This window comes from Arvicanthis niloticus, chromosome 2 (genome assembly GCF_011762505.2).
Source record: "Arvicanthis niloticus isolate mArvNil1 chromosome 2, mArvNil1.pat.X, whole genome shotgun sequence".
Taxonomy (NCBI): Eukaryota; Metazoa; Chordata; class Mammalia; order Rodentia; family Muridae; genus Arvicanthis; species Arvicanthis niloticus.
In genome coordinates this window covers 64,460,240-64,487,311 of record NC_047659.1, presented here as the reverse complement: position 1 = coordinate 64,487,311, position 27,072 = coordinate 64,460,240, and the positions used below count along the sequence as shown (strand labels likewise).

Genomic DNA, 27,072 nt, shown 5'->3' with positions numbered 1-27,072 from the left:
ACAGCTATAAGAGGACGGCTTGCTACTCCAGTACCCCCTTTTCTTTTCTCTCCCCCCATGTCTCCCTCCCCCCCACCTGTTCCTGACCAGCCTCTCTTGCTCTTTGTCTTCTCTGTCCCCCACTTCTCTGCCTCTTCCCCTTTCCAGGTCTCTGCTTCCCTCCCTTATATCAGGTCTGTGGCAGGATGTGACTTCTCAGGTCTGTTGCATGGCATGACTCCTCAGGGGACACTTGGCACGGGCCTGCCAGGTCCCCCTTACTCCCGTCACCACAGCATTATATGTCCTAACAGCCCCTGTGTAGATGTTGTGGCCTACAGACCTAGTTAGGACCAGCTACATAATTGTATAAGGTCCAATGCAAAATGAAAATATGGCATCCCTGTTTAAAAATTAATTTTAGGTGGAAGTCATACAGCGGGAAACAGTACAGAGGGGATTGTCAGGTCCAAAGTAACTCCTGTGCCCTCATTGTCATCCACCCCCACCCCTGTCACTCCTCTGCTTTTCCAGGAGACAGCCTTGGCAGATCGGAATAAACTTCCCCTCTTTTCATCCATGGAATGGCTATATTGGTTTCATTACTGCACCCATGAGTTCAGGGATAAGTTTTGTAGCAGAGTGCATGTAGTTTGATGTCCAGCAAGTATGGTGGGCCAGCAAGACGGCTCAGCAGGTAAAGGCACTTGTCACCAAGCTTGAGGATTTGAGGTTTATCCCTGGGACCCACATGGTAGAAGAAAGGATTTACTCTGAAAATTGTCCTCTAAAACGTGCACATACACACATGCACACGCACATGGGAAGAGAGCAGATCCTTTATTAAGACTCCTGTCTTGGATTTACAGGTGAACAAGAATGACATCAGGAAGAAAGTACGGCGCCTAATGGGAAAGTCCCACATTGGGCTGGTATACAGCCAGCAAATCAATGAGGTGCTTGATCAGCTGACCAACCTGGTGAGCACATCAGACCATCCCTTGGGTTTCTTCCATTCTGCATGTCGTCCCTTCCTCTACAGAGCTTCCACAAGGAACACTTCTGACCCTGTCGATATGCAGCCTGGTTAATGCCTAGTTTAGAGAATGGGGCAGTAGTTTAGAGAATGGGTGGTTAGTAGTTTAGAGAACAAGGCAATAATTTAGAGATGGGTAGTTACTAATTAGTAGTTTAGAGAATGGGTGGTTAGTAGTTAGTTTAGAGAATGGGTGGTTAGTAGTTAGTTTAGAGAATGGGTGGTTAGTAGTTAGTTTAGAGATGGGTAGTTATAGTTAGTAGTTTAGAGAATGGGCAGTAGTCCAGGTGAGGTTTTAGCCTTTGCTTCTGTTCAGTGTTGGGACTCTCAGTGCTCCAGCTATTATAGTGCAGCAGTCTCAATGTGAGCTCTGCGGACCTCGGGGGACCTGAGATGAAGTCTGTTCTCATCACAACACTAAAATGACACCCCCCTTTTCTCTCTTTCTCTCGTGGTTTTATTTGTAGCTCTGGTTGTCCTGGAATTCTCTCTGTAGACCAGGCTGGCCCTGATATTACAGAGATTCACTTGCCTCTGCTTCCCAAGTTCTGGGACTAAAGGCATGGGCCACTACTGGGTTTAAACTACTGGGTTTTACTGGGATAAAACCCAGGATCTCACTCATGCTGGGCAAAGTGCTTTTCTTTTTCTTTTTTAAAAATAAGGTCCTTGTTCAACTGTTCAAGTTGTTTTGTCTATCCAGATTGACTTAGCCATGGTGTGAGTGAAGAAGCCTTCAGGATGAACTGAGGTCCGACCAACCTGGAGCATCCTTTGTTGATAGGGACATTGCATTTTGATTTTGACTGGTAAGGGGACAATGCAGGGTTGAATTGCTTTTTTGTGTTCACTGAGGCAAGTGCCTGCCAGGGAAAGCTTGAGATATAAATGCAATTGTCATCCCAGCCTAGTAACCTCCGGATGAGGAGGCATAAAATGGCAGGTAACTGGGGAGCCCAGGGTTTCCAGGCTGGCCTTGAACTCAACCTAGCTATCCATACCCCTGTATCAGCTTCCTAAGTGCTGAGAGTATAGGTGTGTGCTATCACACCTCATTCAAACCCTCCCCCCTTTGGCTACTACACAGAGACAGGGTTTCTCTGTGTAGCCCTGGCTATCCTGTAACTCACTCGGTAGGCCAGGCTGGCCTCGAACTCAGAAATCCGCCTGCCTCTGCCTCCCAGGTGCTGGGATTAAAGGCGTGCACCACCACTGCCCAGCTTCAATCCACTCTTAAAAGAGCAGTTATAAATAAATGCCATGGATAAAGTGCAAGGTGAATAGTGGGCAAAGGAGCTTCCTAAGTGGAGGGACTCAAGGATGCTTAGTGAAAGAGGTGACATCTAAATACAGTCATGAAGGCTGTGGCAGACTCTGTCACATAACAATACTTCTATTGTTGTTGGGCCAGGGACCACCAGGTAACTCTCTCAGGGAAAAAATAAAAAATCATGGTGGAGGGGGCTGGAAAGATTGCTCAGTGGTTAGAGTGCTCACTGCCTACAGAGGACAGCAGGCTGGGCAGAAAGCAGAGTGCCATCTGTAGCCTCAATTGAAAAAGGAAACATGGTGGCAAGCTGTAGCTAGCATCCAAATGCTCTGATTTGAGCCAGCTCCACAGCTAATTGTGTGCTCTCATTGTGTACTCGGTTTCCACACCTCTAAAATGGAGCTTAGTGGCTCCAGCCTGTAATATCAGTACTTGGGTGATAGAAGCAGAAAGATCATGAGTTGAAGGCCAGCTTTCGGTGTATAGTAAGTTTGAAGCCAACCTGGACTACATAAAACTCTGACTTAAACTCCTCCCCTCAAAATACATATATGCCTCACTTGGGACAAGCAGTCACAGACATACTTGGTTCTAAACTACTTACTCCAGAGTCCGGTGTGTTATGTGTTCTCAGTGTATGGGTGTTCTATGTTCTCAGTGTATGCTGGCTGTCAGTAGTGTAAGGTCTGTTTGAAAATGAATAGGGCTGGGGACGTAGCTCAATGAAAGAGTGTGTGATTCGTATGTGTGAGGCTGTGGATCTGATCTCTACCACTGTAGAAAGAGGAAAACAACAACAACAAATAATGCTACTGGTGTGTCAGGCTGGAGGTGTAGCTCAGTTGGTAGGACGCTTCTCTAGCCCACACAAAGCACTGGGTTTGATCTCCAGCACTGCATATGCCAGATATGCTAGGCTTTTAATCCTGGCACTTGGAAGTAGAGACAGGAGGACCAAAGTTCAAGGTCTTCTAGCCAGCCAGGCCAGAGCTATATTAGACCTTGTATCTGTGTGTGCTAGTATGTCTGTCTGTGTGCACATGAGTCCATGTGTCTGTGTGTGCTCATGTGTTTGTCTCACATGTGCATGCACATGTGTGTGTATGTGCCTGCGTGCCTGTGTGTGCCTGCATGCATGTGCATGTGTGTGAAACATGTGACATTTAAGGGCTGTGCAGTAATTTATAGCATTTCCCTCTGCTAAGCCTGCCTGTTTTGTGTTCTAATTTTCATCTTTTTCTTTTGGATGCTGGCCTCTGTGCAGTGACAATTTTGGCATTTTGGTTTCTTTAAAAAAACACAGAAATATTATAAGAATATGTTTTCATTTTAATTCAAGGTGTGGGGTATGGGGCTGCAGAGTGTCCACAGCAGCTGACTGTGATTGCCTTGTGCAACTGTGTGACATTTGGAATTCTGGGGACTCTTTAAAGGGTATATAAATGCTAGGGCCCTGAGAGGTGGGGTGGGTTGTTGGTTGTTTGCTGTTGATCGAGGTTTGTTAAGAAGAAGAAAGAAGAAGAAAGAAGAAGGAGGAGGAGGAGGAGGAGGAGGAGGAGGAGGAGGAGAAGGAGGAGAAGGAGAAGGAGAAGAAGAGGAGGAGGAGGAGGAGGAGGAGGAGGAGGAAGAGGAGGAAGAAGAAGAAGAAGAAGAAGAAGAAGAAGAAGAAGAAGAAGAAGAAGAAGAAGAAGAAGAAGAAGAAGAAGAAATAATTAGATATCCTGATGATGAAGATCAAACTTGCCCCAAGGAACTTGACACCTCAAAGTAGCAGAAAGTAGTCTAATGATATGTCACCCCCTTTCCCCTCTATCCTTTTTTTCTTTCCTGTCTAGTGTTAGGGGAATTGAAAGGGTAGAACTAAAAAGAACCCATAAAGAGGCCAAAGCTACACCTTTGCATGGTTTGATACAATCAGGACTTTCTCTGGTTCTGAAGCCCTCTGGCCACTTCCATCATCATTCAGCTGCTTGGCTACCTCCACTGCTGAACCTATATGTCAGACCTTAACTCAGAAAGACCCAGCTTTCTATCTTCTCTCCACCATCTCTTTCCTGCCAACAGTTCTGGCATTTCTGGCTTGCCTGCTGTGTTGTTTTTCTCTTAAACTCTATAACACTGTCTGAAACTTGAAGTCAAGTGCTCTTATCAACCAAGACATTTCCTTAGTCCTATTTTCAAACTCCAAAAACAAATAAAAAAAATAAAAAACACCCCCAAATTCCAGGGATGTTGGCAAAAGGCCTGGAAAAATGGGGTAAACCTGATCATAATGTGCTTAGGTGCCATCTAGACTTCACGGCAAATATATTTATAATGCCTCATATTCAATACAAAGTGAAATCTGTAGAGAACAGAATCTACTGACACATAATTTTAAAAAATCAACATAGAGCTGATGAGATGGCTCATAGGGAAAAGCTCTTGTTGGCTTAATTTGATCCTCAGAATCCATAGTGGAAGGAGAGAACAGAATCCATAAGGTGACCTTTGCCTCCACATGCATACTGTGGCATGTGTGTGACCCCCTCACAATAAATAATACATACATGTAAAATAAGGACTATAAAGGAAGGGCCCTTGGCTCAGTTCTGAAGATCCAAGGGGACAATGCCAACACCATTAACCTTTGTAAATACTGCATGTTGGATGATACCTGGTTCAGCATGTGTGAGAAACAAGAGATCATGCTGCAAACAGGAAGCCTGAAAAGCAATTCCAGATTCAAGTTCACTTATAACCACTTTCTCTCAACACTTTAAAATCTCTCAGGAAACTACTTTCTCCAAGCTTTTATATTTACCCAAACTCTCTACAGTGAATGGGTATTTATTGCTTTCACTTCAAAATTAAGAGCTGGGTGGCCCTTTCTGCTCTTGCAGTGGACCTAGGTTCAATTCCCATTATCCATATGGCAGCTCACAGTTGTCTGTGACTCCAGTTCCAGGGAATTCACTGATGCCCTCTTCTGACCTCCATAGGTATTGCATGTACACTGTTTGCACAGGCAAAACACTGATGCATGAAGTAAAAACAAACAAACAAACAAACAAACAAACAAATACACGGAACTGGATATGATGGCTCACACTTGTAATTGCAGCATTTAAGAGGCTGAGAAGGATCCTGAGTTCAAGGCCATTATGGGCTGTGCAATGACCCTGTCAACACATGAAATTAAAAAAAAAAGGTTTTTTCTTCTTTTGCTTATTTGCATTTTTGCTTTTGTTTTTTCAAGACAGGGGTTTTCTGTATAGTCCTGGCTGTCCTGGAGCTTGCTCTGTAGACCAGGCTGGCCATAAACTCAAGGGATTCACCAGCCTCTGCCTCTCAAGTGCTGGGATTAAAGGTGTGTGCCTGCCATACCGCTCAGTTTGCATCGTTATTAAAAAAAAAAAAAAAAAAAAAAAATCAGAGTAGAACCAGAGAGATGGCTCAGAGATTAGGAACACTGGTTGCTTTTGCAGAGGATTTGAGTTTGGCTTCCAACATAACATGGCAGCTCATACCCTCTGTAACTCTAGTTTCAGGGGATCAAACTCCCTCATCGGGCCTCTTGGTTGGTTGTACACAAGTTGTACTGTTGTGCCAGGGAAATGTTAGTGAGCCTCAAAAACACACACAGGAGCCAATCTGATGCAACTCACAGCAGGGTCTTTATTTGAGCTACCCCACCCCCACCCCCATGCGCCACTGTCACACAGGATGGTTTTGGTGGTGGTGGAGCCCCAAATTTCTATTGGGGCAAGGCTTTATAGTAAGCAGCAAGCAAGGAGTATGTGTGCAAGCATCTAATTGGAAAGCTATTGTGGCCTTTAACATAATTGGCTAAGTGCTAGGATCATATCATAAACTTTTCTGCTCTCTTCTGCATTGGTGGTCATTAGGCAGGAAGTGGGCTTGTAACCTGGGGGTGTGGATTTGTTAGGGTAATAACCTGGAGACACTGGTCTTGTTGAGGGTGTAGCCTGGAAACTCTGGTCTTGTTGGGGATTAGCCTAGAGGCTAGAGCTGGGCTGAGGTTTTATTGGGAGGCAACTTGGAAAGTAATTAGGTACCAGCGTGTTAGTCTACCTGAGTTTAAACTTAGGTCAGGTTATCTAAAATGAAATCTGAACTTAAAAGATTTGGCATCTCATTACACAGACACACATGCAGGCAAAACAACCATACACATAAAAAAACAAATGAAATTTAACTTGTTTCCTAAAATTTTTTTCAGAGTGAGAAAAGGCCTTTATGATAAAAATACAAAAATTATTTCAAAAATTGATGAGTACATTTTACTGTTGTTTAAAAGAGGATTGGGTGTGGTGGCACATGCCTGATGCTATAGTTCTAGTACTTGGCAGGCAGAGGTAGAAAGATCATGAGTTCAGGGCCAGTCAGATGTACATAGCAAGCTCTAGGTCTGAGATAGGAAATAAGACTCTATCTCCAAAATAAGCAAGTACAGTCCCCAACACACACACACACACACACACACACACACACACACACACACACACAAATATAATACAAGGGCTGCCAAGAGGACTCAGTGGTTAAGAACACTGGTTGCTCTTCCAGAGGCCCTTGGTTTAATTTTCAACACACACACACACTGTTGCTCACAACCTGCTGTAGTTCCAGTTCTAAGGGACCTAATGCTCTCTTCTGGCCTCTAAGGATACCAGACACTCAGGTTGTGAGTGGACACACATGCAAGCAAAATACCAATACACATCAAAAAAAATTTAAAAGGTGCAGTAGGTAAAGGTACTTGCTGCCAAACCTGACAATCTGAGTTTGACCCCCCAGGACCCCTCTAATGGAAGGAGAGAACTGACTCCTGCAGGTTTTTCTTGCTCTCCACACTTGGGCTGTGTCAGGAATAAGATACACAAGGAGTAAACAGATGAATGTAATTTAAAAATAAAAATGCAGGTCTTTCCACCTGTCTTAGTCACTGTTCTGTTGCTGTGAAGAAACACCATGACTATGGCAACTCTTATGAAGGAAAACATTTAATTGAGGACTTGCTTACACTTTCAGAAGGGTAGTCCATCATCACTATGATGAGGGCATGGTGGCACTCATGCACAGCACTGGAACAATAGCTGAGAACTACATCCCTACATCCTGATCCAATGGTCCAAAGGCAGAGAGAGAGAGAGAGAGAGAGAGAGAGAGAGAGAGAGAGAGAGAGAGAGAGAGAGAGAGAGAGATACAGATAGAGACACAGAAAAAGAGACAGAGAGACAGAGACTCTGAGTTTGATATAGGCTTTTGAAATGTCAAAGCACACTCCCAGGGATGTCCCCCTCAAAACAAAAACAAAACAAAACAACCACAACAAACCTTAGCTGGGTGGTGGCATACACTTTTAACCTCAGCACATAGGAGGCAGAGACAGGGGAATGTGAGACCAGCCTATTTTATAGAGTGTGTTCTAGGACAGCCAAGACTACAAAGAGAAACCCTGTCTTAAAAAACAAACAAACAAAACAATAAACAAAAACAAACAAGCGAAAAGCCCACACCCAGTGACACACTTCCTACAACAAAGCCACATACCTTAATCCTTCTAATCCTTTCAAATAGTGCCACTCCCTGGGGACTAATCATTCAAACATATGAGCCTGGGGGGTGTGTGTCATTCTTATTCAAATTACAACAACCTCTTTTCTTAAAATTCTGCTGGATTAAGCTCACTATTTCAGGTTATTTTAAAAGCTTGACTCTGACACTCAAATGTGAGATTTCTCTCCCAGAGTGGTATCTCATATTTGTGTGCAAATATGATAAAGGTAGCACCACTGATGACTACTAATCTCACCAAACAGAGAAGCCCTGGTGGGTTAACCTACTGAGGTGAAGGGCAGTAGGGATTAAATGGGCAAAGGCCATTGGTTGGGTCATCTCTGAGCTCCTTGCTCCCCCAGGCATGAGCCAGGGCATCTAGCTGGAAACAGGCAACTATTTAAGGACAGCACTTACCATTGCTATTATCATTTTCATCATCTTTATTCTTTGTGAAAACACCAAATCATTTCTTTAGGTTTCTCAAACTCAGAACCTAGTGTTATGTATAACACTACAATAAATTTGGGGGTGGGAGAACACATCAAAGACATATCCTTCAGGTGTTTCCAGAATCAGCTTTACATATTTCTCTAATGTTGGGCTTTCTCTGCCACACCCTTTTCTATAACTTATCTCAAGGGTTCCTCAGCATCCCGGTTTTGCAGCTCATTTGGAATGGCTAGGTACCTCAGCTTTCTCTCATCATTTCTTCCTTTGCAGGGTTTTGTTGCCTTCTCTAAACCATGTTTGCCTTTCTTCTGCCTGGGTTAGCAATGCTTCCCCCAGGGACAATGTGGAAAAGCTAGGCTGAGTATCCAGCCTTCCCTGACAACTGCCAGTTTATTCCCAAAAGGAGCCCAGTCCTTGACTCATTCCTCTGACACTGAAAATAAGTCAGTGATATGTTTGTCCCTTTTGAGAGCCCTGATTTCTGAGGACTCACCTTTCTTTCCAGCTGTTATGCCTTTTAAATGGTGTTAGTTGCACCCTCTATGATGCGAGACTGGCGTCTTTGGTTCTGTCCTCCTTTCTCCCACTGAGCAACTTTCTGCAAATGGCATGTCCTCGTTTCTTCTTTAGACCTTTCTATACTATTTGTACCACACTGCCATCTAGTTTCTAAATTAGAGATAACTTTTTTCTGACTTCCTTAACTCATTTAAGCATCAATTAAGTCTCTCTCCAACATGCCCTTTCCTCTTAAATTAGCTCTTCCTCTCTTTCTGGTTTTTGAGACAAGGTCTCACACCATAGCCTAGGCTGGACTCAACCTTGTGGCAATCGTTCTGCCTCTGCCTGCCAAGTGCTGAGATTATAGGTACCAGGCCTGGCTGTGCTTCCTGCTTACTGACTGAAAGCACCACGTGTTCCTTTTCATGATCAGAAGGAAGTTTTGGAGAAAAGCTTCAGGTAGCCAGAGGGGGGGGTGGGTTTGCAGAAACTGCCATTGGTTCCCCTAATCTGCCTCTGGGTGATGGGACTCACATATCAAATATCCTGCAAATCAGATATTTACATTACTATTCATAACAGTAGCACAATTACAGTTATAAAGCAGCAATAAAAATAACTTTATGATTGGGGGTCACCATACATGAGGAACTGTATTAAAGGGTCACAGCATTAGGAAGGTTGAGAGCCACTGGCTTAGCTGGGGGAGAGTGTAGTGGCCAGTCCACTGCTGTATAGCCATTGGAATGTGGCTAGGCAGTCCAAAATATCCTTCCAAAGGGATTTGGCTTCCATGTCTGTGTCTGGTTCCTCCCACACTATCATCAGTGTGCTGTGTTACACTCAGGTGTGAATTCTACCTCTCTGGTGCTTACTAGCAAACTGACATCATTTTTTTCTCATTTGGAAACTGGGGATATTATTTGGATTGTGGGACCACTGCTAACATCTATGTGTACCTGTACTCCACTTAGCTCAGGGGTTCTCATGTGTCCCACATTCTTGGTGAACTGTTCCACCCCTTAGTTTTATTCTGTAGCTGAGTTTTTATTTTATTTTTTTTCCTTTGTGGCTCTGACCAAGGGGAGGACAGGAATGTAGATGCTTTGGGGAAAGAGGCGATGAGGGGGTGGACAGGAATTTCAGAGTCGAGGAGGAATTAGGCTGTTTCAAACATCTGTGAGTGCAGAACTCTACACCCACTTTCCATTTATAAATAGCCCCGTCTCTCAGCCTGGCTCCTCCTGCACAAAGGCTGCAGTGGAAGCTAACACAGAGAGCAGCTGCTAGGGGGACAGACGCAGAGCAGGGGCTGCAGGCCTGGGCCTGTGGGGCTTGGGCTCAGGCTGTAGGGATGAAAAGGAAATAGGGAGAAGTCTTGAGAGCTATAGGTCAGAAAAAGATATTGTCCATGGCGCTTAGGGTAGGTAAAATTGCAGGAGATGTCTATGCCCTGGTCACACCACAGAGCTAGCTGGAGGCTTATCTACTACCTTCTGCCCTCCCTCGGTGGGCAGAAAAGATAGAAGGCTGCTGAGACAGCTGGGTGGAGATACACCTCTGAGGCAGCACTCCTGAGAACCTAGTGGTGACTTTTCTGAAGAAGGATAGGGTAGAGAGGACTCCAGGGTTTCTGCCTTACCAAACAGGGTGTTAAAACATGTTTAAGAAACTTGGAAAGTAGAAGTACTGCTACAGGCTAGGGAATAGAGGCTACTATGTAACTCAGTGTGGGACTCTGTGAGACACTCGGACAGATATGTGCAGAGACAGCGGGACACTTACCCAAGTGTCTGCTGAGTAGCAGAATGTGCTGGACTGTTCTTGGTGCTCATTCAGTGGCCTTGAAGAAAGGGTAGGACAGCCAGAGAAGCAGTCCTGCTGTTCCACGGTTCCTTTAGGAATTTTATTGACTTTGCTTTGTTATCTGTAAAATATCTCCTATCCTAGCAGCAATAACTTCAACACACCAAAAACTAACTGGACAGATATACTTGATTTAATACTCCAATAAGCATTATTTCTCATCTTAGAGATGAGAAGGTTGAATTCAAGTGGATTAAAGCTTTAACTTATAGTTCAGTTGTAGAGTGTTTGCCTTGTATGCACAAGCCCTGGATTCAATTAACAGCCTCATAAACTCAAAACCAAACCAACGCAACAAGAAATACAAGTAACTTATCTAAAATCCCACAGCTGGTGACAGAGCTAGGACCTGCTCCCATTTCACCATCCTGCCTCCCAGTGCCCTCACTAGTCTTAAAAACAACTCAGTGGGTACAGGCACTTGCTGCCATGCCTGGTGACTAGAGTTGATTTCTGGCATCTACTTAAAGGACAGAACTGACTCCTCCAGGTTGCCTTCTGGCAGCTCTGTGAGCACACAACTTAAATATTGAAGAAACCAATGTCACACCTTCATTAAATCTTTAACGACTGTCCAGCTAGATATGAACTATCCCTTGGTGACTCCATGGTGCTCATCACAATCAGCCAGCAATAAGCAGTGTTTCAGAGCTCAGTGAGTGCACCATGTCTTGCCATTTTACATATAGTTTCAACTAATCCAACACTCCTTTAGTGTGTGTGTGTGTAGCACATGTGGTGCCAGACATTGAACTCATGCTTGGCATCAGATGTCTTTACCTGATGAGCCATCTTAATTCCCCTATTAGATCTTTCATGATCTTACCATTTGTGTATCTCTCAGTGGACAGCAAACACCCTGGAAGATAAGATTATTTATCACAGGCCTTCTGTCCTCCACTGCCCAGAGCCCTGAAATCTCCTATTTACTGACTTCTAAACCCCAAGTGTTGATTCCTCAGGGGAAGGATAGGCTGATATTGAATTCCAGGGGAAAGTGAACAGAACACTCTCCTTTGTTTTTAGCCAAGACATTCAGTCCTGCCACCAGGAAGGCAGGGTCCCAGACTGGGTAGAGAGAATGTGCAATTCTAGGTCTTGTCCTTACCTAACCTCTGGCACTTCCTGGTACTCTGGAAGCAGATACAGTACCTGACATTTTCCATGGAAGCCTGGCATTTCTAAGGAATTCTTTGGGATGCCTTTCTGAGGTAGAGGTTGATGCCACACAGTTTCAATCAGAGAGCTGGAGGCTTAGTTGTCAGTTTGTATCCTCACAACCCTGCTCACACACAACTGCTTTGTCCTTTGTCTTGCTGTCCTTTAAGTCTGTCCTCAATCTATTTGAAGATGTTCTTCAGGGTGTGGCAAGTTTGTTCTAGAATAGATGTTTTAATACAAATTGTACTCAAATGGTTATAGACAAGTGACTTTAGGCCCTGTCACTTATGAGACATGACTGTGAGACAGTGGCAGTCTCGATTAATATGAGCAGACTTTTAACACTAACACACACACACACACACACACACACACACACACACACACACACACACACACACACACACACTGGGCCCTTAAGATTTCTCTTCTCAAAACTCTCATGTAGGCACAACTGATGAAAGGTAACATTCTCATCTCCTCTAGAAAAATACAGCCTTTAAAAAAAGAAAGAAATGGGCCAAGTGTGGTGGTGAACACCTTTAATTTCATCATTCTAGAGGCAGAGGGAGATGATGTCTTAAGTTTGAGGCCAGAGGCTCTAGAACTGGAGTTAAGAGATAGTTTTGAGGCCGGGCGGTGGTGGCGCACGCCTTTAATCCCAGCACTTGGGAGGCAGAGGCAGGCAGATTTCTGAGTTCGAGGCCAGCCTGGTCTACAGAGTGAGTTCCAGGACAGCCAGGACTACACAGAGAAACCCTGTCTCGAAAAACAAACAAAAACAAAAACAAAAAAAAAAAAAAAAAAAAGATAGTTTTGAGCCATCCAGTCTGAGTGCTGGCAAAGTGAACTTGGAGCCCGTACAACTGTGAGTCTTAACTGCTGTTGCCCCAGCCAACTCAGCTAGTGTTTCTAGAAAGCCCAATAGGGAGCTGAGCACTGAGTCAAAGATTTATAATCCCAGAAAATGGGAGGCTAAGGGCAGCGTGGCTACACAGGAAGACCGTCTCAGCTAAACCAAGCTAGGTCATTTGAGAGTTTCTCACAACAGAACATTCTGGACCTGTAAAACAGCCCTCCTAGGCTAAGACAGAGCTAGAGACCAAAAACTCAACAGCAATTCTCATCTTAGCCTTCTTGGTGTTGGCATCTCAGGCATGAGGCATCACGACTGTTTGAGACAGAGTCTATATAACCCAGGCTAACCTCAAGCTTGTGATCCTCTATGCTTCAACCTCCTAAATTGTCAGGATTATAGATAGAAACATGACTGATTTTTGAGACAGGTTCTCAATATGGAACCTTGGTTGGCACAGCTCACTATGTATATCTGCCTGCCTCTGCCTTCCAAGTGCTGGGATTAAAGGCATGCGCACCATATTTAGCTAGTATTTGCTCTTTGATACAGCATCTTTATGTAGTCTACGTTAGCTTCAAACTTGCTATGTAATGGATGATCTGTGAACTCCTGACCTCCCTGCCTGCATCCCCCTGGTTTGGGGTTTGTATCACTGTTCCCATTTTTCTGATCCGCAGATAGAACCTAGTTACTAGCTTCTGTTAGGTAAGTGCTCCTATCACTAAGTCACTATCACCTTAGCTCTACAAATGAGACTTTTTCACTAAAATCCTAGAGCATGGTAAATCCAGCAGGCCAAAATGCACAGACAAAACCAAAGTCCTGCTGCCCTCTGGTGGTGGACTGGTTCTGACAGCCAGCTATGTTCTCAGAACCCAGGAGTGTATATGTGTACAGAAGCAGCAGGGTAAACATGGTGCATTTTCCTACATCACCTTTACTTGACTTTTTGGGGGAGAAAAGAGTAGGTAATGCAAAAACACATTTTATATGAAAACAAATGCAGATAATATTGAATAGAATATAAAATTTACATTACTTTTGAGACAAAGTACTTTTGACATCAAAGACATTTCAAACTAAGCTACTCATGAGCTTCTGGTTGCATCCCTAACCCTGAGCGGGAGAAGAGCCTGCAGGCTCACACTACCTAACATCAAGGCCCTGCTGCATTGATAGAAGTCTAAAAGTGGCAAAGTCAGTGCTTACTCATTTGGCAAAGCAACAGTGAATCGCCACCTTAGGGCTTCCTCATCTATGGGCATTTAACCTGCCATTAAAAGGCTTGAGTGAATAGCAGCTCAATGTTTGAGTTGAACATTTTCATTCTAAAGTGATTTTTTCCTCCATAAGTGTTTTTAACATGCCTAACTGAGGGTCTGACATTCGAGCTGGACAATATCCTAGAAACCATGTGGACTCCAGTCCATGTCACCAGATAAGGAGTTACAGATATACTTTTCAAGGATGTCATCAGAAATGAAAGCAAAACTACTCACCTTGTGCAGTAACAAAAAGGAAGCAAATGCTTAGGAGCAGAAGCTTATAGGCAATGGGAACCGCCGTGAAGACAGACCTTAGAGGCTGGTGGGCACTGAGCACAGAGGGGCTACGGTTGTGCTACAGTGTTTGCTTCGTGCTACAAGAAGCTAAAAGACCTTCGTAGAGTGAAAGGTCATCATACTTCCTTCCCAAATCTTCCTTAAGCCTCTGTAACTGACCTTTTTCCTTGCTGGTGGTGACGACTTTCTCTTCTATAGTAACAGAAGGCAGAAATCTTCTACAGTAACTCAGCAGCATTGAGAGGTAAGATGGGTCAACTGCTTGGAAGCATGGTGGGAGGTAGACCAGTTGCTGCTGACTTTCTAGTGTCTATCTACTCGGGTACTTCATAAACTCCCACATGGTATGCTTTCTTAATTTTATCAACTTACAGAATTAGTTCCTTATTGGGATTCTATTCTTCATTTGACAAAGTCCTAACCTGAGACTTAAATCTACGTGACAACCTGCTTGTTCCTTTAGGAAAATATGTCTGTTTTCTGTTTAAAACAAGAATTTAGAGAAATAAAGGTCCCATTTCAAATAACTAATGGGGAACACCAGTGGTAAATGATATTGTGCTAGGACAAAGAACAAAAAAGGCAGACACCATTCACCTCCATTTTCCCAAGATTAAATGATTATTAAAAAAGCGTGCCACACTGTATAGAAATCAACATTCTCTCCCATAATTCTGTGCATTGGGACTATAGAAATGTCACTGTCCCTGCCCCACATCTTCAAATTAACATTCTCAGGTCATAACAGTAAGTCTTCCCACATGGAACCTTCCGGAAAAACAAGCTGTTTCCTCGGCTCATATTTCCCTGGAAAAGAGAAGAAACAGAAATAAAGTCTAGCATGAAGATGAACACGGCTAATATAAACAGCACTTAGAACTGGACACGTTTCTAGGAGACGTGACTGAAATGAGTACGATAAGACTGGACCCACCAGTAAGGCTGGGTCATAGAATGTTCATTAAGTACCTCTTACACCAGCTTCTTCATATATGAAACACTGTTGTTTGGATAACATATGAATAACACAGATCTTCAAAGGCTAGTTTGAGAATGTCATGAGAAATGCTTAGCACTGTATCTGATATAGCACAGATTTTCTAAGCACATACAGGATCAATGGTTTCCCAGATAAGGTTTGTCTACACCTTAATCCATTTTCTATGTTCTTTCCTCTTACAACAGGGCATTACTTAGAAATGGGAACTGCAGTAGGAGACTGTCCTATAAGAAGTTAAAATCTGGTCTGGACAAGAGCTGAGGGTGTAGCTCAGTGGTGAAGTGTTTCCCACACATGCGCAAGACCCTGGGTTCAATGACCAATACCACAAAAGGAAACTGAAAGGGCTATGGAAAGGCAGCGCTGTGGCAGAGCTCTTGCCTTTTATTTGGAAGGCTCTGGGTTTGATCCCTTGCACTCCAGGAAACAAAAACAAAACAAAATAATAAAAACACCAAACTAAATGAAAACAAAAAAGGGGTGTAAAATTCAGAAGGAAACCCACATCAATGGTACTGAACTCATTCAAAGATTCTAGCTTGGATTCAGCTAGCATGAACGAACAGTGAGCAAAAGTAACCATAGTAACAACTGGACCTTCTCATTCAGAGTCTAGTCTGGGAGAGCCTGAGTTCTGTGAACAAAGTCTTTCTCATATGTATCCTGGGCTCTGTGAAGTAATGCAACAAAGAGCTTCTTTATATCCTTTCTCTGCAATCCTTTAAAAGTGCTTGCCACTCAAACCCATCTGTAAACTGATGGCCATTTTACCTGTTCCCATGCTAAAGTTAGTGGATAGCCTATGCATTATCTTAGTGCCTACTAAAACTTTGTCTAGACTGATCAAAAATATTTGGTCAATAATGTAACTCCCAGCAGTAACTATAAACTATAGTTTTGACAAACTCATCCACTAACAGAAAACAAGTAGCCAGTTCTGTAGGTTATAACTTTGACAAACTTTTGTCAAGTAAATAATGTCTTATTTTCATTCTTCACATTAACTTGAAGTTCTCAGGAGTCACAGAAAGACAAGTCTGCTGAGCTGAGTTCAGTGCAGAGCATATGCTCAGCCTGTGTGAGGTCCTGGGCTCAATCCTCAGCACTAAAATAAGGGTGAGTTTGGAAAAGGGCTTGAAATCAGGCTATTGCTTAAATAACTAGAAAAATTATCTGGATTCCATTTGTAACTTTCATCCTGTCATTCAAATGGCTTGTGGTTAACATGCAGGGATTTGTACTTCTCTACTCCAGCTGGTAAATTAAGAGAACAAAAACAAAATGAGAGATAAAAATACCGCTTTTTGTAGCATGCACCAGCAATCTATCCAAGAAGTATATATTGGGGAGTAAGGAGGAGATCCACCAGCAAGCCTGAAATTGAAAACATTATTTACATCATCAACAGAGTTTTGGCAAAATTCCAGCATAGGTTCCCTGAGAGATAGTTTTAATGAGACAAATTACACCAGAAGAAAGATCAACTATCCTGTAGTTGGGTTTTAAGTCAACAAACAAAAACTTCATTAATTTTATTATCTGACAATTTCATACATTTGTATATGTATTCTATTACTCTCTCTACCTCACACCTTATTTCCTTCCCATTTCTATCAACAACCTCTCATTCCTACTGGATTCTTTGCCAGAATCATGACTTGATTTTATTTTTTGATATGTTTAGATTTTTCATTAGTGGATAAATGAACAACTACATGACTAACCATCTGGGAAACGGAATTTATAAATAAATTTTCTTCATAAAGATTCTATATATAACAGATATAAACACTAGAGACTATACTCTCTTACCTGAATACAATCCAAACCAATTCTTCTTTAACTCATTTTTTTAAAAAAATTACGTGTATGGTTGTTTTGCCTGCATGAATGTCTGTGCACCCGTACATTCCTGGAGGCCAAAAGATCCCAGAGGCCTAAGGATCTTAAATTACAGGGTCTGACTGACCTTAGCTGGCCTCAAACTCAGATCCACTTGTCTCTGCCTCCTGAGTATTAGGATTAAAGATGCTCGTTACCAGGACCAGCTATTTAACTTATTTTAAGTATGAGGTAGGCTAAAACATGGAGACTAGTCTAAAAATCAGAAAACAACAATGTCAAACTTGACTAAAAATTCCACATAGCTATTTCTTGTAAAACATGTCTAAAAGACATATGAAGTCAGATATTAGAACAGTTTTAAAGGCTTTCTTTTTTAAGATTTTATTTTTATATATGTAAGTATGTTTGTGTATATTTGTGTGTGGGTGCCATACAAACCAGGAAGGGAGTTAGATCCCTTGGAGCTAGAGTTACAGGCAGTTGTGAGCCACATGACATGGGTGTTGAGAACTGAACTCAGGTCCTCTGGAAAAGCAGTATATGCTCTACTTCACTGAGCCACCTCTCTAGCCCCATTTTTGTGTTTCTGACACAGAATCTTATGTAGCACATTTTGGCTTTAAACTTGCTTATACCCAAGTTTTGCTTTGATCATCATATGGTCTTCCTGCCTCCACCTCCCAAGTACTAGGATTAAGGCACACACTACCATGGATGACTATAGAACAGAGTTCTGAGTTAATTCAAAAAGCAACTATTTTTGCTGATGTGGTAAAGCCACTTGACATATGGAAATTGGAAATCAATGGTGTTCTCCTACATATCCCAGTGCTGGACAGGTGGAGACAGGCAAATCCCTGGGGTTCACTGGCCAGCTAACCTAGATGAATCTGAGAGTTCTAGGCCAACCAATGAAATAAGTTGTCTTAAAAAACAAGGTGAATGGCACCTGAAGAATTGACCTCTGGCCTCCACACATACACCCCTCCCCCCAAACACACATAATACAATGTGTATCCACACATACATTATGTGTGCACATGTGTGTGCATCCATACACTATAAACTTTATGTATAGTTTTTATCCTCCAAAAAGTTATGAAGTAGCTGCTTAAAAACAGAATCTGATGACTGAAGAGATGGCTTAGTGGTGTGCTCTTCCAGAGGACCTGAGTTCATTTCCCAGCACCTATTTCTGACAGCTCACAATCACCTGTACCTCCAGCTGTAGGGAATCTGACACCCTTCTGGTTTTCTTGGGTACCTGCACTCATCTGCACAAACCCCCATAGACAGGCATGGATACACATAATTAATAACTGTAGTGGTTTGAAAGATGGCCCCCACAGGCTCATAGAGAGTGGTACTATTAGGAGGTGTGGCCTTGTTGGAGAAGTGAGTTCCTAGGAGCAGACTTTGAGGTCTCCATAAGATCAAGCTAGGCCTAATGGCTCAGTCTTTCCTGCTGCCTTAATATCCAAATGTTGAACTCTCAGCTCCTTCTCCAGCACCATGTCTGCCTGCATGTGGTCAAGCTTCCTTCCATGATATTGGACTAAACCTCTGAAGTTGTAAGCCAGCCCCAATTATATGTTTTTCTTTATAAGAATTGTTGTGGTCATACTATCTCTATAGAGCCACAGAAACCCTAAGACAGTAATAAAATCTTAGAGGCTGAAGAGATGGCTTATCAATTAAAAGCACTTGCTACTCTTGCATAAGACCCAGCTTTGATTCCCAGCACCCACATGACGGCTTACAACCATCTATAACTCCAGTTTTATGGGGAACAATTTACCAAGAAGTTAGTGCAAAGAAGGGGAACTGGGGCTGCAAATAACTGGTGGAGTATATATGTCTATCACACATGAAGACTTAGTTTCAGTTCTCTGAGAATGCAAAAATTAAATAATTAAATAAATAAATAAATAAATAAATAAATAATAAAATGGGCTCAGTGGGTAAAGCACTTGCCATGAAAGACCTACAATCAGAGTTTGGATTGCCGGTACCTGCTCAACAGTTAAGATTGAATATTGTAGCCCCACCCTCATATTCTGCACTTAGTAGACAGAAGGATCCCCATGGCAAGCTGTGTAACTAGAATTGGTGACACACTCTGCCTTTGAAAATAAAAGGGACAACAACCACTGTGAAAGACACCCAATACATTATGCAAACATGTATAAGCACTAGCCAACTCACCCCACCAAAAAAAACCAAAGTACTTACCCACAGTTGTTGACAGCCATAAGATTAGATACAAGCACAAAGGGATATGTCAACATACTGGCAAAGAACTGCAAAACAGCAAGACAGCTGAGTTACCAAATCATTCTCAGTTAACTTCATTACTCTCCTTCCCTCAGAGGCCCAATGCTAGAATGCTCCAATATTCTGACAGCAGTCCTTGCATCCTCAGCAACCTCAGAATGCTTTTAGTTTGAGTTAGAGGTGCCTTTTTGCCCCAATATACTTCTATATCTAACATTTATCAAAATTACAGAAGATTCTTCTTATCCTAGGATTGGGGTCTCATTCAATTATAAAAGTGAATTACTTATTGAAGAGAAAAGGTCTTAAACTAATACAAATAAAGTGTTTCAAGGTACCCGGAAGAAAATATTCGCATCCTCTCAAAGATAAAGGGAAGTGCCTTAGAAGCCCACTGTTAGCCGATGTGATGAGTGTTACACAGGAGGCTGACAGTTTTCCAAGGCAGATGGGATGGCTTAGAGTTACAATGAGTATTTCTTGCTACGCTGGTGGCCTGAGTTCAATCCTCAGAACTCACATAGTGGATGGAGAGCTGACTCCCCAAAGTCCTCTCACCTCCACATGCATGCCTTGGTCCCACAACACAAAATAAATGTGTGAGTACAAAGGGTGCAGTTCTCTAAGTGCGATGTGAAAGAGTCAACATGCTGCTGTCCCTACACACCCGTGAAAGCTGAGCAGCACAAAAACCGCTTGGGGTAATGCTGCTGTGAGTTAACAACTGTATTATTACTGCTGACAGAAAGTAATGCATTTGGTGGAGATTTCCAGGGAGACATCTAGCAGCTTCAAAACAGTGATCCAACAGGTCAGATTTGTAAGAAAAGCAAAAAACAAAAAAACAACTGTTCTTAGAAAATTAAGAAACTCACTCCTGTGACAGCTTGGGAATAACTTTTCATTTCATTCATGGTAGAAACCTAAAACAGAAAAAGAGCCTCTATCAGAATGAATCATACACAAATCAGATAAGTTAAAACTCACAAGCACACCAATACAATAGATTGTATCTCTAAATTAACAGCCTGATAGCATGAAAATGAAGTTTAAGAATAAAAACAATTCTGAATTTGAGGCTAGCCTGGTCTACAGAGTGAGTTCCAGGACAGCCAGGGCTACCCAGAGAAACACTGTCTCAAAAAAAAAAAAAAAAAAAAAAAAAAAAAAAAAAACCAAAACACCCAAAACCAAAACCAAAACCAAAAAGAATAAAAACAAAATGGGGGGGGGGGAGAGAGGGAGGGGGAAAGGGGAATGGGGTAAGGGAATAACATCGGAAATGTAAATAAAATATCCAATTTAAAAATTAAAAAAAAAAAATAACCTATGATGAATATAAAAAAGTGGCAGTCAAGGTTGAGCATGGTGGTGCATGCTTTATACCCAGCACTTGAGAGACATATGCAAGTTCAGGTCAGCCAGGCTGCATAGTTCAGACCCCACCTCAACAAAAAACTGCCAATCAAGATGACTGACATACTGAAACCCTATCAAAATATTTCCAAATGGATTATTCTCATCAATCAATACTGACAAATTCTTATCACACTATGATGGATTAGGAAGAAATGTACTTGCATCAAAATCTGAAAAACAAAAAATTGTATTGGGTTAACAGGTTCCACACCATAAAAAAAAGCCTGTGGGAAGTCTTGTTTACACCATACACAAGAGATAACCCAGACCCTCAAAACATTTCAGGCAGAGATTTCTAGGAGCCCCTTCAATACTCCAGAAGATGTGGAAAACCTCCAAATATACCGAACAGCTATTCTCTGTTTTGTGTGCTCTAAAGTTAGGTATTAGAAAAAGAAATTTGTGAAGCCCCAATAATATTAGGGCTAGATCCATGAGCACACTCAGTCAGACTTGAAGTATCCTTCTATAGGAAATAGCATGGCCACGCCATCAGTCTTTAAAAACTCAAATAATAGGGGCTAGAGAGATTGCTCAGTGGTTAAGAGTACTGACTGTTCTTCTAGAGGTCTTGAGTTTAATTCTCAGCAAGAACATGGTGGCTCACAACCATCTGTAATGGGATCTGATGCCCTCTTCTGGTGTGTCTGAAGACAACTACAGTGTACTCGGACATAAAATAAATAAATCTAAAAAATAAAAAAAATAAAAAAACCTCAAGTAATAGTTTTTACTGTATAATGTTCTGTCTGGCATATAACAAACTACCATCTTTCTTATAGCTAAAATGGCTGCTGGTGAATACAAAGAAAGCCCTCACCAGCATATCTTACCAAAGTCATAACCTACCCCACTGTCCAGTGCATAGGTATTGATGAGATAAGCCAGTGAGTTACATAGCCACAAAGAAATGATGTCACCAAGGAGGCGAGGAATGAGACCCCTACATGAAAACATAGTAAGCAAAAAATTTTGATCAATCAAACAGTCTACTCAGCATGAACACTTTTTATAATCTAAATGCTAACCTGTAATGACTTTTATTCTCACTTTTAAAATACAGGTCAGCTATAACCCTCTGACCTACAGCCAACATCTCACTTCACTATTAATAACCATAACAGGGAAGGCCAAAGATTTGCAAGGTGCTTTGCAAAAGGGATTTAACATGGTTTTACTAAACTATTTGATACTCAAATTTGGCAGAGCAAAAGAAGAGGAAAAAAAGTCAAGTGAGAATGATCCAAACACAGAGATAGCAAAAGAGTGTTTCCAGAGGTTAGGGATGTAGCTCAGTTGATAAGAGTGCTTGAAGCAGGCTGGAGAGATGGCTCAGTGGTTAAGAGCACTGACTGTTCTTCTATAGGCTCCAGGTTCAATTCCTAGCACCCACATGGCAGCTCACAACTGTAACTCCAGTTCCAGGGGACTTGACACCCTCACACATTCATGCAAAGCACCAATACACATGAAATAAAAATTAAAAAAAAAAAAAAAAAAAAGGGGGGGGAGGATTTAGCCCAGTGGTAGAGCACTTGCACTAGCAAGTTCAAGGCCCTGGGTTTGGTCCTCAGCTCTGGGGGGGAAAAAAAAAAGACAAAATAACAAAAAGAGTGCTTGACTAAACTTGACTCCCTAGTACAATACAAAGTCGGTGTAGTGGCCCACACCTGTAACTCCAGCTCACAGTGGCTCACAACCATGTGTGACTCAAGTTCCAGGGGTTCTGACACCATGTTCTGGCCTCCAGCCATGGTGGCCTCTGCACATACACGCAACCAAAACACTTATACACATAAAATAACAATTAAAAAAAAAGAAAAGAAAAAAAAAAAAAAAAAACTGAAGCTAATAGTATAGCTCAGTGGTGGAGCATGTGCAAAGACCTGTGTTTGATTTCTAGTATCAATCAATCAATCAATCAAAAAAGGACCATCTCATTGCCCATAGTAAATTTCTGTTAGTCAAGTACAGTAGTTTAAGCTCTTCCAAAGTCAAGCCTTACAAATACTTATTCTACTAATAAAAATACATTCATAACTTTTCCATTTTTTAAAAATTAATTTTTTCATTTTACTAACTTTATTGTAAAAGAACTTATTATAAAGGTATAAACCTCAAATATTTACTAAGAAAGCAAAAAAATTAGACATGGTGTTGAATAACTTCAATCCCAGCACTTAAGAGGCAGAGACAGGTAGATCTCTGTGAGCTTGAAATACTATCTCAAAAACAAAATAAAACAAACAAAAAAAGCAAGGCTTGCTCCAATGGCTCAGCAGGTTGAGGCACTTGTCACCATGCCTGTCAACCCAAATTCAACTTCTGGAACCCATACATGGATTCTCCCAAGCTGTCCCCTGATTTCTACACATGCACACAGAGGCAGAGGTGCAGAAGGAACAGGAGTTTAAAAGTCATCCTCATCCAGTTTGAGGTCAGTCAAACTGTGAGCTATGAAAGACATTGCTTTTTAAAAAAAAAAAATTATTTCAAACATATAAAACAGCTAGAAAAAAAAATGCAGGTATAGAATCTTTACAATGAGAAATTTAAGTCAGTAGATGTCTATAAACAGCTTAACATAATAAAGTAAACCCTAGGAGAACATTTTCCCCACAAATTAAATAAATATCCATTGCCTTATTTTCAAGAAAGCTTTTCTACTAACACAAAAGTCATTTACAGGCAACATTTACTCACGCAAAAAATCCTACGATGCCTTCTTCCCGGTAGATGGTTACTATGGAGTCACACAGGCCGCTAGGCAACGATAAAAGGTAGAGGGCATTAAGATCATTTGAGATATGAGAAGGAAGTTTCAATAACTACCTCCCCACCCACCACAAACAGGGTTTCATACAGCCCAAGCTGGCCTAAATTAAGTAGAGGCTGACCTTGAACTCCTGCCTGCAGTTTCCAAAGAGGCTGGAGACCATAGGTATACCTCACAACACCTGGTTAATAATCACTTCTCATAAAATCAATTTTTTGTTTGTTTGTTTGTTTGAGACAGGATTTCTCTGTGTAGTCCTGGCTGTCCTGGAACTCACTCTGTAGACCAGGCTGGCCTTGAACTCAGAAATCCACCTGCCTCTGCCTCCCAAGTGCTGGGATTAGAGGCGTGCGCCACCACTCTCTGGCTTTCATAAAATCAATTTTATAATTCCCTTTCCTCACAATTTTCTAGCACTGGTTGAGTCTTGTAAAATAGTTAAATTCCATTAGAAAAATAAAGCTATCAGGGCTGGAGAGATGGCTCAGTGGTTAAGAGCACTCACTGGCTTCTCTTCCAGAGGACCTGGGTTCAATTCCCAGGATCCACATGGCAGCTCACAGCCCTCTGTAACTCAGGTCTCAGGGGATCTCATGTTCTCTTCTGACCTCTATGCGGATCAGACATCCATGAGGTGCAGACCAAGCAAGCAAAACATCCATACACATTTTAAAAAGTTGAAACAACTGCGAAGTGGAACCAGGAGGTAGTGGCACATGCCTTGAATCTCAGCACTTGGGAGGCAGAGGCAGCCAGATCTCTGTAAATTTGAGGCTAGCCTGGTCTACCAAGTGAATTTCAGGACAGTCAGGGATACACAGAGAAACCCTGTCTTGAAAAACAAACAAACAAACAAACAAACAAACAATAAGTAAGAGAGAAAGAGAGACAGAGACACTGACTGACTATGCAGGATATGGTTATAACAGTTCAGAGGGCATTTGGCTTCAATGGCCCTACCTTGTGGTCTGTGGTCCTTAGATAGGTTCCTAACTTAGCCTAGGCCTATTTTCTCATATTTTAGTGCTTTTGGTACAGGTCAAATGACACAACAGTATGAATTTGTTCTGTAAATGCTGAAGAATCTTAAAAACATAAAGTAGTAATGTTTTCTTTTTGCTTTAACACATTTTCTTGAGTAGTTAAAAACAGAACAGGCTGGAAAGATACTTGGTGCTTAAGAGCACTTGCTGGTCTTAAAGAACCCTGGTTCAGTTCCCAGAACCTAAACAGGGACTCACAACCACTTCTAACTCCAGTTCCAGAGTATTTAACATCTCTTCTGGCCTTCACGGATGAATGCATGTGGTGCACATACAGACAAGCAGGGGCACACATAATAAATTAAAAAAAAGAAAAACAAATCCCAAACACTTACCAGTACTTAGACTCTCTGCCAATAAACTGTACCATGGACCTCAGAGTGATCACTGTAGAACAGAGACAAGACTATTTTAGATTCAGTTAAGACGGCATGGCTGGTGAAGATGCTTGCTGACAAGCCCTACAACCTGAGTTTGGTCCTCAGAACCTATGTACCAGAAAAAGAAAATGCATTCCCAATTGTCCTCTGACCCCCACACATATGTTGTGGAAGGCCTGCCCCTCCTCTGCCAAATTAAATGGAAAACAAATTCTTTTTAATTAAAATAAAATCACCCAACTACTATGCTAAGATTTTGATAACCCTACAAGTTTTGATTTTAATCTAAAGACATTATCTGGAAAAAGATGGCGACGCAGGTGAACAAAGAACACGAAGGCAGAGTCCTCCAGTCAATGCCCACCCTAAGCTAAGCTATCTAAATGTCCAAGAAAGATCAATCTATACAATAAAGTGACATTATTTTATACCATCAACTGCAAACATACCGTGGAAGGGATGTGTAATGAGGGTAGCAGCAGAACGAGCAATCATCTCTCGAGTTGTCTAGAAACAATCAAAGCACACTTCTGAAATCTAAGTAAATGCCATTCCTATTTTTTATTGGATATTTTATTTACATTTCAGATGTTATCCCCTTACCCCACGCCACCCCCACTGCCCAGGAACCACCTATCCCATCCCCCCATCTCCTGCTTCTATAAAGATGTGTCCCCACCCACTTCTCCACCCTTGAATTCCCCCACACTGAGTGTCCAGCCTTCATGGGAAAAAATATGGATTCACGAATTTGCGTGTTATCCTTGCATAAGGGCCATGCTAATCTTCTCTGCATCGTTCCAATTTTAGTGTATGTGCTGCCGAAGCGAGCATGCCATTCCTATTTCTATAAACATAGTACAGGGCAAAGGACTAGGTACTAAAACTTTCCTGTTTTAGAGTCAGGACACTAGCTCCAAAGGAATTAATGTCATATTTTGCCATTTCATTACACCTCTCATGAATTTCAACCTGTTTTCTCCAATTCTATACACAAGACAAAAACATAAGAAAGCAAACACACACAAACACACACACACCCCGAAGAAACAGAGGTTACCAGTTTGAAGAAACGTACCAGAGCTTGAATCATTCATTCATTCATTTGGTAGTAGTAAGAATTGAACCCAGGGCCTCACCCATGCTAGATAAGTGCTCTACTAACAAGCTATATTCCTGGCCCCCTTTCTACTTTCTTCATGCAGCCTGTCTTATTGTTTAGGCTGGCTCTGAGCTTACTCTGTAGCCCAAGCAGGCCTTAAAGTTCTGCTCCTTCGGCTTCAACCTCCCAAAGTAACTGGGATTACAGGCATGAAGCATCAGGACTAGATGAGGCATAAATTTGGATTATTTACTTTCTCTCACAGTGATAGGTCTCAATGATAGGTAGTGGTATCTACAATAGAGACATGTTAGGCTTTAGATATATGCCAACATCTTAGGGACAACAATTCTGCTAGTGTGGCGGCTCAGTGATTCTATTGTAAGTTATCTGTTAGTCTAGAAATCTGAATTTTATTAAGTCTGGGAAATGCTCTAAGCTAAGGTACGTCTCCAGCCTTAGAGTAGTTCTAAAGTCAAGCATGGGGAAGACAAACAAGTGACAGGTACATTTCAGCTGTAGAGTAATACCACAAAAGCATCTCTGGACAAGTAAGAGCCAACATACAAAATTTCTGTGTGCTGGGTATGGTGCACACATACCCACTTTAATCCTTGCACTTGGGAAAACAGGGGCAGGTGGATCTCTGAGATTGAGGCCAACCTTATCTATGGAGAGAGTTCCAGGCCAGCCAGGGCTATATAATTAGACCTTGCCTCAATAAAATAACAAAAAGATAAAAATAAAAAAATTAACTTGCTACATATTTTCAACATTCTAAGAGACGTTCAAAGCAGGCCATGATGGTATATTCCTGCAATTCCAAACTGGGGAGAAGAAAGCTGAGGAAGGAGGATTGTTGAGTTCAAGGCCAGCTTGGACTACAAGACAGTGTCAAAATAAGTAATAAATAATAACAAAAAAGTAAAAACTGCCTCAGCCTTAACAACAGAGTGAGTAGCACCTATTCCCAATAGTAGGCCA

At 41.9% G+C, this 27,072-nt stretch overlaps 1 protein-coding gene and 1 non-coding gene across 3 annotated transcripts in view; both read right to left on the bottom strand.

Moving 5' to 3' along the window:
* Positions 1-14,847: 14,847 nt before the first annotated feature.
* Mtch2 (mitochondrial carrier 2) overlaps positions 14,848-27,072 on the bottom strand; it is a 19,819-nt gene continuing 7,594 nt past the window's right edge. For both annotated transcript variants that reach the window (XM_034496350.2, XM_034496349.1), the window contains exons 6-13: positions 25,436-25,493; positions 24,942-24,993; positions 23,491-23,550; positions 21,637-21,730; positions 20,244-20,291; positions 19,327-19,394; positions 16,548-16,623; positions 14,848-15,056 (exon numbers count right to left, since the gene is read on the bottom strand). In XM_034496350.2, the coding sequence (XP_034352241.2) occupies positions 14,970-15,056; positions 16,548-16,623; positions 19,327-19,394; positions 20,244-20,291; positions 21,637-21,730; positions 23,491-23,550; positions 24,942-24,993; positions 25,436-25,493 (543 nt within the window). In that variant the 3' untranslated portion in view covers positions 14,848-14,969. The remainder of the gene's footprint in view (positions 15,057-16,547; positions 16,624-19,326; positions 19,395-20,243; positions 20,292-21,636; positions 21,731-23,490; positions 23,551-24,941; positions 24,994-25,435; positions 25,494-27,072) is intronic.
* On the bottom strand, positions 25,718-25,820 carry LOC117704879 (U6 spliceosomal RNA). The gene has a single exon (XR_004606387.1). It is a non-coding gene; the product is annotated as a U6 spliceosomal RNA (small nuclear RNA).